This window comes from Tachysurus vachellii, chromosome 21 (assembly GCF_030014155.1).
Source record: "Tachysurus vachellii isolate PV-2020 chromosome 21, HZAU_Pvac_v1, whole genome shotgun sequence".
NCBI classification, from domain to species: domain Eukaryota; kingdom Metazoa; phylum Chordata; class Actinopteri; order Siluriformes; family Bagridae; genus Tachysurus; species Tachysurus vachellii.
In genome coordinates, this window is record NC_083480.1 from 7258039 (window position 1) to 7274977 (window position 16939).

At 37.6% G+C, this 16939-nt stretch overlaps 1 protein-coding gene across 3 annotated transcripts in view; it reads left to right on the forward strand.

Annotated features, from left to right (window-relative positions):
• The window catches only part of csmd3b (CUB and Sushi multiple domains 3b), a 406848-nt gene that overhangs the window by 259801 nt on the left and 130108 nt on the right, over window positions 1-16939 (forward strand). For all 3 annotated transcript variants that reach the window (XM_060897477.1, XM_060897478.1, XM_060897479.1), the window contains 9 exons: window positions 905-1087; window positions 2372-2698; window positions 4087-4281; window positions 5286-5424; window positions 5512-5699; window positions 6178-6366; window positions 7415-7531; window positions 8776-8991; window positions 9521-9709. In XM_060897477.1, the coding sequence (XP_060753460.1) occupies window positions 905-1087; window positions 2372-2698; window positions 4087-4281; window positions 5286-5424; window positions 5512-5699; window positions 6178-6366; window positions 7415-7531; window positions 8776-8991; window positions 9521-9709 (1743 nt within the window). The remainder of the gene's footprint in view (window positions 1-904; window positions 1088-2371; window positions 2699-4086; window positions 4282-5285; window positions 5425-5511; window positions 5700-6177; window positions 6367-7414; window positions 7532-8775; window positions 8992-9520; window positions 9710-16939) is intronic.

A 16939-nucleotide genomic window follows, 5' to 3' on the forward strand; every position in this document is an offset into this window, starting at 1 on the left:
ATTTTCTTAAAATTTGTAAATAAATGTGATTAATAATGAATCTAAAGATATAAAGATTACTAATGTTACAAAACATTTTGATATATAAATGAATGAATGATTTTTGAGGTTTGAAGTGATCAGTTTTTATTTGGTTTTATATAAAAATACAGTATATAACTACTTTATTTCGAACCAAATTTAATATCTTTTTATATGAAATCTTCTTGATTCAAATGGTTATAAATGTTAAATAAATAATTGTAGTAGAAAAACTAAAACAGACATAAAACCTAAAATAAATAAATATATAAATCAATAGGGGGGCACGGTGGCTTAGTGGTTAGCACGTTCACCTCACACCTCCAGGGTCGGGGTTCGATTCCCGCCTCCGCCTTGTGTGTGTGGAGTTTGCATGTTCTCCCTGTGCCTCGGGGGTTTCCTCCGGGTACTCCGGTTTCCTCCCCCGGAGGTAGGTTGATTGGCATCTCTGGAAAATTGTCCGTAAATTGTCCGTGTGTGATTGTGTGAGTGAATGAGAGTGTGTGTGTGCCTTGTGATGGGTTGGCACTCCGTCCAGGATGTATCCTGCCTTGATGCCCGATGACGCCTGAGATAGGCACAGGCTACCCGTGACCCGAGGTAGTTCGGATAAGCGGTAGAAAATGAATGAATGAATATAAATCAATAAAGAAATATTGAATATAATTAAAGCTCAACAAGTAAGCATATTAGTGGGTAATGTAAGTATATTGTAAGTAATAAACATAACTGATTTCTTTATTTGACTTACTTTATTTGAAAGAAAGTACATACAGTTTGAGTACATTTAAGTGGCTGCCATGTGACAATATCTATAGTTAAAAGTGCTACACAAATACAATTGAATTGAATTGGAGATGGATGATTTATTTGTTCTTTATAGAAATTGACAAGGAGAGCTGTGGTGACCCTGGCACACCTCTCTATGGGATGAGGGAAGGAGATGGTTTCTCTAATGGAGATGTATTGCGCTTTGAGTGTCAGTTCGGCTTTGAGCTGATCGGAGAGAAGACCATTTCCTGCCAGAACAACAACCAGTGGTCCGCCAACGTCCCGATCTGCATCTGTGAGTAAAGGCTGTAGCTAATAAAATGAGCTAGATCACCACATTAAAGTGAACCTGAGAAATTTCTTTTTTTAGACTTCACAAGGGAGGCCTGATGAAAAAAAAAAAAAGATTAGCTTCTTCAGTACTAAGAAAGAGTAATTATAGCAACAACTGTCTACAGTGAGATTTCTGTACTTTGGTAGATTTCTGTTGTCCACAGGCTAAATTTCTTCCCTGTCTAATTGGAGTAGTGAACAGATCTAGACTATTTATAACCCACAGCCAATCCATGGCATATGCAACATTAATATTTTACATAGAGTCTGGAACCTGATTGCCTGCAGTAGGTGAGCTTGTGCTTGGATTTGTAAGAAACTATTTGCTATTTTAGTAAATAAAATCGTTTTTAAAGCCATGCCGAGTCCTCACTTACATTTACTTTGCTGGTTAGATCTGTTTTACACAAGCTTATGTAGGCTTACACATACACACAGGTGCACGCACACACACACACGCACACACGTGTTAAAAAAATCTTTCTATAAAGATTTTGCTTATTGTTGCACTTTTTCAGCTGTAATAAATCAAAGCAACATACTGCTAATGTTATAGTGTAAATTTCAGTGGGACTGTATTTTGAGAAGTGATTGTGTTTATACTTTAACTATTCTATTCTGTTCTGTTATATTCTGTTCTGTTATATTATATTATATTATATTATATTATATTATATTATATTATATTATATCCTAGTCTGTTCTAGATTTGTTGTAATTCTTGCCTGTTGTTTATTGGTCAAATTGACTTAAATCTATTCTATTCTATGTTATTTTATTCTAACCTAGTCTAATATGTAGTCTAATAAGTAATATGTCTATTCTGTTCTAGTCTAGTCTTGTTTAGACTGGTCAGGCTTAGTCTGTTTAATTCTAGTTTAGTCTGTTCTATTTTATTTTGTAATCTGATTCAATTTTATTCTTGTTTTCTCTAAACATTGTATTTAACTCTATTCTGTTCTTTTTTAGTCTACAATAGTGTACTCTACTTGACTCTGGTCAGTTCTATTCTAGTCAGGATTAGTCTGTTTGATTCCTTTATCTTAAATTCTAGTCTAATCTAGTCTAGCCTGGTCAATTCTGTTCTGTTCTAATTATAGTTTATTCTTATATAATCTGCCTGATTCTGGTTTTCTACTCAGATTCTATTCTGTTCTATTCTAGTCAGTTTGATTCTGCTCCTTTCTATTTTATTCTAGTCTATTCTTTTCTTTCTTTTCTTTTCTATTCTGTTCTTTTCTTCCAGTTCCCTGTCTCTCCAACTTTACTGCTCCTATGGGCACAGTCCTTTCTCCTGATTACCCAGAAGGCTATGGGAACAACCTCAACTGTGTGTGGCTGATTTTATCAGAGCCAGGTAGCCGCATCCACTTGGCATTCAATGACTTTGATCTGGAGGCTCCTTACGACATCCTGACAGTGAAGGATGGTGAGCTGCTGGACTCCGCTGTTCTGGGCCGCTTCACTGGAACCGAGGTTCCTTCCCATCTCACCAGCAACAGCAACATCCTTCGTCTGGAGTTCCAGGCCGACCACTCCATGTCCGGCCGAGGCTTTAACATCACCTACAGTAGTGTGTATCTTATTCATTACATTTTCCAAAGAACTATGGGTTTAAACATTTCTGCATAATATCTAGGTGTAATTGGAGGTTTGGCCAAAAATATGTTCATGTCTTATAGGGGTGAAGTGATCAAATGCATCAGAAATGAAATGCAGTTTTCCATTCACTAAAAGCAAGAAATAATTAATAGATGTTAATGCTTGGTTGAAAAGGTACATCAAATAAACTCTATCCTTTCCAAAGAACTACACTAAACATATCTGACACAAACTGAATTAGAATCTAAAATAAAATGGGGAAAAGAAAAGAAACTATATATATGTAATCTGAATATTGGCCTTGACGTGCTTTGGGGGAAACAGGGTAACATTTCCAGTAACTTTTTCTATGTTTTTGTTCTTTCTGACAAAATAATAAAGCTTTATTTTTAGCCATATTCTGATGAAATTTTGGTGCATTTCGAACATATCTAGAAATGTCTAGAGAACGTCACGTTATTTACACTCAGCTGAGGAAAACTAACATTTCTACATATCCGTTTTCCACAAATGAGGACAATGTTTTTTTTTTATTCCACAAAGCATATTAGGCTGCTCTCATTAGTACATAATGGACTGACACTTCGCCCCGTGTTGTCGGTAAAGAACTGTCAGAAATGTGACGGAGCGCTGTTGAATCTGTATTCGTTCTGACAAACATGGTGTTCTTCTTTCAGGCTTTTTCTGTCACTAAACATCCATCAGTCAGTCAAACTGTTTGAGTGCTCGGCTTCCAAGCCATCTGCCTCAGGGTCCGGTTTGTGCTTCATAAAGTTACAAAATGGAAATGATGAAAAGAAACACATGTGGTCAATAGCTCCGAGTAGATTCAAATAAATGCCCTTTAATATTTAGTGCATCTTCAGTCTTGTACGTGGTGCTGAAGAGGTCAAATGATGACACTCATTTTTTATCTTTTTACCGTCTTATTTCCAAATATGCAGAAGAGAGATAATGGGTATTCAAGCATTTATAAGACTTTTATAAGGTTTAACATCTTCAAGATGTACCATAGTGCTAGGAAAAATCAATAAAACTTTAGGATAATTTTGTATTCAGGCTTTATTTTCACTTGCACTACAGATTTATACAGAAAGTAATTATTTGTATGCTACTATGCAGAGAAAAAAAATCATCTATTGTAAATCATAAAATAAAACATATGCTAACTAGATCACATAAAAAAAATGCCAACACATCAAACCTTATGGAGTAATTGCCACTGAACATAACATCTCATGCCTGTGCTGTGACGTTTTTATGATGTGTTTATGCCAGTCTTGTTATGGTGTGGAAGTGTTGTGAAAAGCGTTTTCTGGGCTTTATTGGCCATTGTTGTTTATTTTCCTCTCCAAATAGCATTTGGACATAATGAGTGTCCAGACCCTGGAATTCCTCTAAACGCCCGGAGATTTGGAGACAGCTTTCAGCTCGGCAGCTCAATCTCCATCATCTGTGAGGATGGCTTCATTAAGACACAGGGAGCAGAAACTGTGACCTGTGAGCTGAGCTCCGGCAAGGTGATGTGGAGCGGACCCATCCCGAAGTGTGAAGGTAATTTCACCAGCTCCAGTCGAGAGGCAGCAGGTGTGAAGGGCAATTACTACAGTATCCCCTCTTACCTATGCAGAGGATGTGAGTGTGGACAGACTAAAGAGTGGGAGGATGTGGCATGTAAGAAACCAGGCCAGAATATAAGAAGCAGATCAGACCACACTTAAAATTTCTGTCAGTCTCTCATTTGAAGCTTCAATTCCAAGGGTGAATATGGCTATAATTAGGTTTGGTATTACTGCTTAACTTATTAAGATTCATCTCTAGTCCCTCTTAATAGCTGCAAGAAAATATTAGACACGTAAGGAAATAATTATACCTATTCTGTACTGGAGGTTCAAATGTGTACATCATTTCCAAGTGCCCAGTTACATGCTTTAGTTGCCCAGAAATCTAACCAAATTGGTCACTAATCTAATGTAATATCATATTGTGTACTGGTTAGCTAGTTAAGTGTTTTAAACCACTTTGTTTAGAAGGCAAATGAAGTTTAATTTCTTGGGTTTTCACACCACTGGATGCTCATTTAAATAAAATTGGACCATGGTTCAAATGTTTCATTTGACTAAATAAAATAAATAATGTATGATATAACCTTTGTTTCTAACTGTCAGCTGTTTTCTCATTGTTGCTTTGTTGGAACATGATTTTTTGATGGTATTTGGTTTGCAATGCCCTGGCAATGTTAGGACAGCAGGCTGTAAACACATCCCAAAGTGACTTGTCTGTTCAGTATTGAGTGCTCTGCAACAATAATACAGAGAAAACTCAAACTCAATATGCACACGGATGACTTATTACTTTTGAAAGATGGCATGCAACTTCTGTTGATTTTCTCGCTATGGTCTTCATATGAAAGCTAATTTAGCAAAATAGTTAGGCTGTAGATGCCGGCATGTACATCACAACAAACCCTGAACAAACAGCCTCTAAACAAAAACAAGGTTTTTGAGACTTCCGTCTAACCTTGCTGTTTATTAATGGGCTGTTTTCTCTTTCCATAGCTCCTTGTGGCGGTCACTTCTCTTCCCCGAGTGGAGTTATCTTGTCTCCTGGGTGGCCAGGCTATTACAAAGACTCTCTCAGCTGTGAATGGGTCATAGAAGCTGAGCCAGGCCGCTCTATCAAGATCACTTTTGAAAAGTACAATTGTGTACACTTATTCAAAAATGTGAAACTTGTCAAACTCAACACTTTACTAAGTTTGTATGTGGACATTTTACTTCCCAGGTTTCAGACCGAGCTGAACTGTGATTTCCTGGAGATCCACGATGGGCCTAATCTTCTGTCTCCACTGATCAGTTCATTTAATGGCACACAGGTGCCTCAGTTTCTGTTCAGCAGCAGCAACCACCTGTACATGCTGTTTACCACCGACAACAGCCGCTCCAACAGCGGCTTCAAGATCCTCTATGAGAGTAAGAACGCTCTCAGTTTTAACATGGATTTAAAATGATTTGGTCTTAAAAATCTGTCCGTTGCTTTGATGAGGTTTCTATGATCTCTTATGATGTTTCTACATAATATAATTAGTATACCTGAAAGAGAAGTCTTAATGAATATTGAGTTATTGCTTGGAAGCACTCATAAGCATATGATTTCGTTTACACTGCTAAACATTTTTAGGGTTCTTTAACTTGTGAATGTAAGGGAAAGCAGATTTCTTTTGTACAATTCTGACCATCAAACTGGATTAACTTCTTATCCCAGACTGCAGTTGAAGCACAAATCCTTCTCAAATGTATTATTTGCTATGAAGCTTCTAGTGTGCAGCACTTAGTTTTGTCCATACTATGTTGGCTTGATTCGTGAGTTTAGAGCCAGCATTGGTTTTCTGTAAATAAATAAATTCCATAAGTGATAGGAGTGTGATTATCTCTTGGTCTGTATGTGTAGGTGTGACAGTGGATGCCTATTCTTGTCTGGATCCGGGAATTCCTGTCAACGGTTTGCGTTATGGCCAGGACTTCTCCATTGGCTCCACGGTTTCTTTTGGCTGTGACTCTGGCTACCGACTGAGCCACGAGGAGCCCCTGGTCTGTGAGAAGAATCACTGGTGGAGTCACCCTCTACCCACATGTGATGGTAGGTATTCAGCTATTCTCCATCAGCTTAGTACTAAAAGCAAAAAGAGGTGGGTTTACTAATCGCTTCAAATGAGTTCAGTGACGAAGCCATTGTAGAAAAATAGGGCGTTGACTACGACAGGCAACAGGCTGCGTGTGTCACAATTGAGTGCACTCGGACCCGTATTGACACCTCAAGGTAAATTGTAGCCTGATGAAATAGGTTGCACGTGTCAGAGCTCTTTTGGTAGCCTGTCTTTTCTTTTTCCAATTACGTTATGTTCGCTATTCTGAGGGGACCAAATTAAGACCATGCAATTCAATGGAAAGGCATTAGGCAGTCAGTGAAGAGGCTATTTACCATGATGGCTGCTGTTGCTTATAGAAGTTGATTTGCTCACCACTTTAAGTCATTCAGGAGATTTCTTTAGAAATGTCCTTTTACCTGCTTTAGCCTATTGCAGAACCTCACAAGAAAACAATGAGAAACTAAAAAATCAAGCTTGTTGTGGAGACAGCCCTGATATCAGTGTAGCATGAAGTGATTTTGTTTAATGTATATGCACTGATTTTTGTATAGAATTCATTTCAGCTTATTGTTTAGATATTCAACTTTATTTATATGAGGTTAAATATTTGGTTAAATATTTGGAAAAGAAACTTTACACTCACAACAGATCGTTAAAAGCAGTTAGTGATCATGTGGTAAAAAGCAGGATAAAAGCTTAAGAAAGAGGTGGAATTGAGAAATGCTCTGTAATTACAAATAAAGGGAAAAAGAATGAATAGTCAGTTCAAAGTGTTGCCCACATTTCCCTTCAGGATAAGACTCTGTTAGCGTTGTCATTAATTACTGATACTCTGATGATATTGCCTAGGATAGATAAGTACAAGTGCTCAACAGAGGGTTCAGCCTCTCCAGTGGAGTTGAGAGCGCTACATAATAATGTCTTTGCTTGGTTTGTCAGACAGGTCAATTAGGTCTTAAGTGTCTATTGCTACAAGTATTAGTGCAGCGCTTGGACTTAGTAGTGAGCATTGCTGATTGTGTGTGTTGTGCCATGCAGCACTGTGTGGCGGTGATGTGAGAGGACCAGGTGGTACTATTTTATCTCCGGGTTACCCTGAGGTTTACCCAAGCTCTCTGAACTGCACCTGGACTGTGGAGGTCAGCCATGGCAAAGGTAAGTCACACACACATACACACACATATTTATCAGTCTGCTAATTATTGTGACATGTAGGTGTGCTTTTGATAACCCTTACCGATTTAGCGATGCCTCAGTAGCGTTTCTTTGAGACAGAGTACGAGAATATGAGAAGACTCATAGAGCATTTTATTTAGCTCTCTTCGTATTGGTTGCCACTGTATGCTGCAGAAATGAACCTGATGTTTTAGATGTAATCTTTAATACAGAGCCTGAAGATGGTCAACCTGGTGACAAGAAGTGAGCAAGGAAATGTTCTTCAATGCTCAGTACTCACATTCGACAGTTTCTCTGCTCCGTATTCAAGAATACTAAACAAATGAGCATGGTATCAGATCAATACCAGCTAGCAGTATCAGTACAGATGCACCGCTAATCAGAATCTATGAAATCACACAAATTCAGAGTAAATATAAAAATCACGGATACAGGAATTTAATTATGTGGTCTGTTTGTAGCTAAACGATTAATGTTTCCATATTTTTTTTCATATAACAATTTCAGTCTTTCAACACCTGCCATTATGTACATACAGAATCCCTGCTAATGTATTCACAAACACCTCCCACAAGTCTAGTGTATAAAAGGCAGTGATGGTACCTGTATCTCCTACCCATGCTCCCTCTAGCACATTTCAGGGTGCGTTTGCCTCCAGGTAGCCCACATTAACTCACTGTACTGGACTGTGAACATGCTTTTTTGATTAGTCTAATGGCGTGGACATACATGTGTGATTTGGCAAACGAATGGAGAACAAGCTCCTGAGATCTATTAAGCTCTGCTGCTCGAGTCTTTCCTGAGAACGAGCTGAAGGGAATGCAGAATTAGCTTCTGCTCTATGCCCTGCTCTATAAAATATCATTGCACAAGCTTTGAGTTCTGAATAATGAAAGTTTATCTGAATTTTAATTTCCCAGAGCTGATAAAGTATTCAGTATGGAAGGTCATTATGTTTCACAGAAGAATCGTGCAGAATTGAAATGCTCCTCCTTCCGTCTTACACGCTTACAAAAAAGAATAACCTTGGGGCTCTTTAGAAGGGTCTCACCTTCAACATAAAGATAAAGATGTTTCTTTGGCACCCAAAGCCATTTTGTGCAAGTTTAGCATGTTGTGCAGGTTGATCCGATGATGTAAGTCGACTCTGATATTATTATTCATTTCTTAGATAACTATTGGGTATCTGATATCCTTGATGGTTTGTTTTTTTCCCACAATAGGAGTTCAGTTCAACTTTAACACCTTCCATCTGGAGGACCACCATGATTACCTGCTCATCACAGAGAACGGGAGTTTTGTGCAGCCTCTCGCTCGCCTCACAGGTTCTGAGCTGCCGTCGCCCATCAACGCAGGCCTCTATGGCAATTTCAAGGCCCAGCTGCGCTTCATCTCCGATTTCTCCATCTCCTACGAGGGCTTCAACATCACGTTCTCAGGTCTGCTTGATCACTACACGATTGTCTGACACTATGACTAAGGCTGAGATGACTTGACTATTTAGCACTTTTCACACAACATTGCTCTGTCCTTGCAGACTTGTATAAAACTTTATGAAGTTGTTATTGGTGCATAACTCCTAATATGCTTCTGGGTACAGGTCGCTTCACCGGGGGTTTATCATTATAATTAATGGACTGCTATATGCTTAATAGTCAAAAGGGCATTATTTTTATGCCCAAAACTAGAGCTTTTCTGCCATGTTTCTATTCAGCGTTGCTTGCAGATCCTCTGTGGAATCACCTGCATTTACTCGCTAACTGCTAATGGCAATTTATGCAAATGCAGGTTTATAACTCTCCCAGCTGACAGGAGAACCATTGTAATGTAGGCATTAAACTTAAAAGCGGTGTAGAACCTATAATAGATTACTACCAATACATTGTGCCATGGCATGCATAATGATAAAAAATCTGTAGATTATAAATATGTTATTTATGTTAATCACTTAACGCCTATGTTACTCAGAGTACAATCTTGAGCCGTGTGATGATCCAGGAGTGCCACGGTTTGGCCGCCGTAACGGTTACAGCTTTGATATTGGGGATACGCTTACTTTCTCTTGCAACATGGGCTACCGTTTGGAGGGGGCACCAGAGATCATTTGCCTGGGAGGGGGCCGGCGCATGTGGAGCGCACCTCTGCCAAGGTGTGTGGGTACGTTGTCAACTGCTTTCATTCATTACCTTTTCTCAATATTTTCTGTGTATGAGCAGACTGAACCACATGGACTCGTGTTTAAACTAGAATTTCAATCATGTCATACATGCAATTGTATTCAACATATCATTTCAGTTAGCAGGAGACAAAAATATTTGGTCAGTCTTTATCTAGTTCACTTAAATTTCTATCATTTTAGTTCAATTTTGATATGCGACAGTTGGCAAAAGTAGCACTGCAGCAGTTAATAGCTGTCCCTGACTTCATTTTGAGATTTTAAACCAAACCGGTTGAGTCTCAGAGCTAATTAGCAACTGCTACAATTTCTCCTGTCTTATGATACCACTCCACTTCTGCCTTCTTCCTGTGAAAGTAACCACTACCCATAATAAATGCATATCTTTTCCCTGCCACGTCTTTCCTCTTCAGTGAATTGGCTGTTCCACTGACCGAATTTCATTTTATTCACTTTTGTTCTGATTCCACTTTTAGCTGAAAAAAGCAGAAAGGTAATGTTCAATGAGCACTAAACTCTTGTGTTGGTACCTTTCTTCTAAGTATGCTGGGAAATACTATAAGCGGAAATCTTCATGAGCAGATTTGTGCCCAATCCTATCCCCTTTTTATTGCAGATGGAAATAAATAGTTTGTAGTGATTAGTGTATAACCATTCATATATACAGTATAAACAAATATATTGGATTGCATATTTCCTGAAAGGTGCATACACACACTCACACACACACACACACACACACACACACACACACGCACACACGCGCACACACACACAAACACGCACACACAAACACGCGCACACACACACACACGCACGCACACACAAACACACACACACAAACACACACACACAAATGCAAATACATTAAATATTAATAAATAATATTATTATTATAATTATTAATATTTTGAGCGACATCAAAGGTATGTTGCATCAAGTGCAGCAACTGAAATTTAGGCTATAGAGATATAGATATGATTGTTTCATTATACCTGGAATCTAATCTTGTAGGCTTTAGAAATTTATTTTCATAATAATTTGGCATTTTATTCAGGTTTTTAGGCAGGTTTTAATTATTATGATGGTAATTGCTAATCTGAAAGGCATACATTTATTTATTTATTTGTTTGTTTGATAATATTATGCTAATTTATTATTAGTAGTAGTAGAATTAGTATTAGTATTTTAGATGTATTTCAAATAGATGACAGTTTGCTAACTTGCAGGAGGTCTGATTAACCTCTATTACAGTGTTAGATCTAAAAAAGAGAGGTCTGGGTTGATGAAGCTTCACTGTGGATCTCCGGTAGACCTGTGGTGGTCAAATATGGTGGTGTGTGGGTTAATCCAATCTGACTGAGGCCGATGGCTGAATCCTATTATGAGAGGATGACTGAATCTCCGGATGCATCCTCATAGTGTAGGAGGGTGCCATGCCAAGGCGCTGTGTTTTCCTATAAGCCATATTTTAGCATGATGGCTATAATCTAGGCTTAATGCTGGAGCCAGTGTCTTCATGGTCACCTTCAAGTTTCTGCTTGCTTGACATCTGCTTTGGGCTAATGCGCTGATTTGCTCTTGGCACTACACAGTCGCAGTGGGGACCAGAGTCAGTCATAAAGCATTCATCAAGCCCAGACACCATCTTTTCTAAGTTGTCCATGCATAACTGAAGACAAATAAGCAAAACAAAGTGGTAATTAGAATAATGGCAAACTTTCACAGGTTTGAAACCTGCTCTGCTTTTTTTTTTTTTTTTGCCGAGCAGAGTAGTCGTCACTGGTTATTTTTCACGATACTCGTCTGTTATTAGTATAATTACCTTCATTTGTCATCAGTATTTGATTATGTTTGGTCTTCTCTCTTGATGATATACACTGTGCCAAATTCTCCACCTACCTTCATCCCAGTGTTCAGTTACTCAGGCCTATCATGCTACATTTCTTCAGTGGTTTAAAAAGGAAATATTCCAACATGGTGCAAAGAATCTGCATTCACACGCCATAAAGTGAACCATAATTTCTAGCACTTAGTAGACAATCTTATCCAGAAGTGTTTTAACAAAATATTATTTTATTTTAAGTCTTTCTGGATATGGATGTCTGTTGAATGCTGTAAATGTAACATACTGTATACAAACGTAGAAATAATTCAGGATCTAAGAATACTATCAAGTTAAAAGCCTGTTAGAAATGAGTCAGTATGAGTCAAAAGGAATTTTGTCACTTCCGCCACCTGCGTTCTGTACAGAAAAAAAAGAAAGAGTCTAGTGTTAAAGGGTGTAAAAAACTAGACGGCTGTCGAGCGTGGTTCAGAGCAGGTTGGTAAATTCCTGCTAGAAGGTGGGAGCTGCCGCTTTATTCTTTGTAGGCACGCATCGGTGTTGTGAATCAGATGCAGAGAGCTACAGGTAGCCAGTGGTTGCAGCGCAGCAGTGGGGTGATCTTGCAGAGATTACCAAGTCATTGTTACTGTATTTTAGATCTGTTCTGTTCTGTTTAATCTCAAGATGACACTCAGTCTTGTTAGCAATAAGATGAGAGAATGTTAAACGGTAGCAAACTCCAAGATTTATCACCTGAATCTATTAAGATCGTATATCAGATCATTATGAGCTACTCTAGACTGATAAATTGTCTAAACACTTGTGACCTGTTTCACCTTTGTAAAATCACTATGTGAAACTTGACCACAGATGGTTTTCCCTTAGGGAAAAGGTCCCATGATCATTAAATATTCTCAGGAACCTTAATGAACATTAAGTTCTTCCAGTGCTCCTGGTATATAATGCTTGTATATAAGCCCCGTAAAAGTGGGAGTTTTGATATATGTTGGGTTTTTTATTGTTTCTCGGATTACATTTTATAGTTTAGAAATATTCTACAAATAATGCTACATGATATTTGAATTAGACTGAATGAACAAGAAATCACCACAAACCATTTTGTTGACTGAAAAAGGCTTTTTTTTTTTTTTATTTTGTTGGTTTTGGAAATGGGTCAAAAGCTTATTGCTGGACATGAGTTTATATTTTATATTTTGTCAGGAAAGCCTTTAAAGACAAGAACAGAAACTTTAGTGGTAATGTTGGCAGCATTTAAGGGTTTCTTCCAATTTGCTGTGATTTTATTCCGGCATAACCTTCTTGTAGGATTAACATTCAGTTGAGCTTTAAAATTCAATGGGCTTTCGCTTCAGGCAATTGTACATTTGCTTTGGTGGTAAAAGACAGCCGTGGAGCTGGATTGACCATGGCTTGTATAGCAGTGATCCTTCTGGATATATAGCAACATATGTATATTATTAGCGTCTATGTAATAAATGCAGAATAAATCCCTTTAAATATAAAAGCAAATATGCAGACAGAAAGTAGGCAGACAGAAAGTGTGTACCAATCGCTGTAATATGACAGAGGGTTCAACTTTTGTGTCCATCGATTTCCATTCAGCTAAAGGTATAAATATTTCAAATAGGAACAGACTTTTTAGCTAGGCGATACAAGTTAGAGAAATATGTAACATCTCAAAATCCTTCTGTTCACAAGGTTAGTTCCAATAGGATTTTTGCTGCAAAAGAGTTCTGACCAGAACCAGTGCTTAAGACAAATCTAAAAGAGAGAAATTATAGATAGGTTTTCTCCTTGTTAACTTTAATTTATACCTCCTGGATTAATCTGTGAGGCTGTGCAGTGTGTTGCAGCTTACCATCTATCTAATATAAGGCCAATAATCAAATTTAGATGGCATTGATGATGGAGGCAAACCCAACAGCTGTACCAGTAAAAGCAGCATTAGCTACTGGATTGTATGCCTCGAATTCAAGAGACGGCATGCAGATAGGCATGTTTTTTAGACTTTTGAAATTATTATTTTTTTATTTTATTTGCTACTATATTAGCTTCAGTAAATTGATACCAAGGCTAACTGTCAGGAGATGAGAGCTGGGCCAGATGTGAGTGCGGTTTATGGATGTTTAATGAGAGCAGAGCAGACAAATCCAAGGCAGAGACAGAATTGAATGTCAAACACAGGCGTGGGTCAGGCAATTAGCAAACAGAGCACACTCGGCAAATACAAAAACAGGCAAAAAACCCAGAAACCAGAATAGCAGTTGCAGATGCACAGGACAAACTGAGGGTTACTTTGCAAACATTTTGAGAGTGAGAGTCACTAATATATTTGACTGTGTGTGTGCGGGTGTGTGTGTGTGTGTGTGTGTGTGTGTGAGAGAGAGAGACAGTGATCAGAGGTCCAGTGATAGGGAGTGGGTTAGCGGTGGTGGATTCTGGTCTATGTAGTCAGGGGCGGTTTTGTTTGAAGGCCATGGTGCATTCTGGGAATCGGAGGTCATGGACTGCGTGGGCCTGACACAAACTTAGAGACATGCTTTACATTTTAATAGCCGACCCATAAATTTTGAAAATCAGTACTCTGTATAAATCCAGAGAAGACCTGACATTAAACTAGATGCTCTATTTTCTTAAGAGTGCTTTTTCTTTCCCTCTGTGGTAACTGTGCTGTAAGGACAGGCTGTCATTGTGTAGCATGTGTATGTCGTGTGTGTTATTCTGAATACTGAATGATGTATCACTGTGTTTACTTTAATATAGCTTCAGGCAGAAACAAAAATCAGCACAGCACACACTATTCAGTCAAAGACAGATGAGGTATAATTATAGTTGATCACAGTGACATGTCTGTTGGGCGAAGTACAGTGGTGTGATTTGGTGGGTAAATTGATGGATGCATGAAAAACAAAGAGAGCACAAACAATGGCTCACCATCTGAGAGTAGTGGAAGTGGGTTAAAGCTGTGTCTTACGTTTAACCGCAACAGACCGATGCAATGTGCGGATCACTTGCTATGATTTAACATTCTCAGCATTTAACATGATAATTTCTCTTTATTTCTTTATAAACTTAAAAAAAAAAAAAAAAAATGTAATTTCTTTCAGCTTGCATAGGTGCAAACTTTGTGCTTCGTGCTTGTGACAGTAAGGTGAATTATTGAGGCTGGGTAGAGCTTTATGTTTCTATTTACATATTAACTCGATATATAGCATACAGAGAGAATTTAAAACTGAGCCCTGTGACCATCGCTAGAGGCATGTTCAAATCCTATCAAAGTAAAATAATAAAGGCAAAGACATTCTTTTATACTAACAACACATTTGTGTGGATATTTTACAGATATTTATTTATTATCACAAATAAACATACTTGATTTATTTTACATTTTGCTTTGTGAATACTCGATGAATATTTAATAAACTCATATTCTACTTTATGAACCCAGCCTTTACATGTATATCTTCGTAGCTGTATCTTCATAGCTATAATATTCAACCCTCCCTTTTCTTCTTAAGATATAAATATACAGTATGAACATTTTTTAGCTTATTGTTATTTTTGCACTATATGGATGTGGTTTGTATCTGGTTAGCATGACACAGTAAGTTTCTATTTTATGTGAACTGTTTACTGAGATTAAGATGTAGAAAACAGTTGAAAATAATGTTAACCGTAAGTCAAGCTTGCACGGCCATTTCCTATATTTTTCCATGCTTCTCCTTTACACTACATAAAAATCTCATTACCATAGATCTAAAGTCTGTAGTGCAATGTATTTCATGGATTTATACAGTTTTTTAAGTAGAAAAGTAGAATCTAAAACACAGATTGCAGTGACAGATGAAGGTGGGCCATAGAATTACTTAAGCAACATGTGGGATGCAAAATATATGTCCTTACTTTTCTTCAGACAAACTAATGATATAAAGTGTGCAATAAAAAATTTCAGAGCTGATAAAAGATCCCTCTGAATCTGATTAGACTGAATAATGTTCATCTATTCTATCCTTTAAGAGCTCAGAAGTCTATTTGTTCAGTCGGACAACAAAATGCCAAGTAAAGCTTCAATGCCCAAAAGCAAAATAGTACATGTATTGCATTGTTCTGCTAACTGAATATAAATGATTATGTAACTAAGACTAGACTTATTGTTAAGAGAAATATTAAAATGTTGACAAATGGCTGGAACACCAGCCATTAAATTACCTCGATTCTAATGAGAGATTCTAGTGTGTGTGTGTGCGTGTGTGTGTGTGTGTGTATGCCTGTGTGTGTTTTTTTAATCACAAGAATATATTTTTTCAAAAATATAATGTACCAGATGAGCCAATCAGTATGTGAATCTGAAGTGACTGACAGTTGCGCAGGTTGCTCTAAATTAACTAAAGCCCCGCCCCTTCATCTCACATTAGCAATGTCTTCTCTTGATTTTTCTGCTTGACAGATACACTAATAACATGTACCGAAATGTATCTAAAGTGCGTTTTTATACCCTCATCCAGTCCCCTCTAATTTGAGAAAGTGTTTCAAAATAGTGTAATAAATGCAAATCCGAGTACCACTTTAGTTTGAGGGCATTGAAACCATTCATTTGGCAGGCATGTGAGCTCCATAAACAGGGAGATTTGGAATAGTATTTCTTAAGTTTTGAGTGCAACTGGACCCCTTGGGCTTCAGCTTAGGGACGTTTGATTCCATGCTCCTGTTGGGTGCAGATACAACAGTTACACTGCTACACTTCTACAACTGGACAGAACATTAGATTTCTAATTTAAAATCTAATTTAAAATAATCGAATGTGCTCTTAGTAATAAATAATTAAAGAATAGTTATTAAAGTTATAAATAGTTATAAAAGTTAATAGTTATTAATAGTTATTAAAGAATAACTTCCAACGTTCGGTTAAAATAAACCCACAGTGGACTCGTATTGCTAAGCGAACCTTCTTCTCTTTTCTCTTTTTCATGTAAATACAAAGCAGTAGACTCTCGTGACATCTCACTAGCTTTGACAAAAGCCTTAAATAAATCATACAGTATTGCTTTATAAAGTATTTATGCAGTGCTTATGAATGTGTTATGAAGGTCCTCTTTATATAATGTTACCATAATTTTATATTGTCATTTATGGGACATGTCTGCATCCAAACCTGTACCTTCACTAACTATGCCACAGATCAGGGATTTGTTTATACTTATTTGTTGATCAAACCAAATGTATTAATCTTCTTGGCCATGATACGTAAAGTATTTATTAGTCTGATATATTGCCTGTAAGCACTAATGCTTTACTTGAGTGTTTCACAAATAGGAGCTGTCCTGCTGAGTTTATTTAGGGAAGCTCACAGGCACAGAAAAGA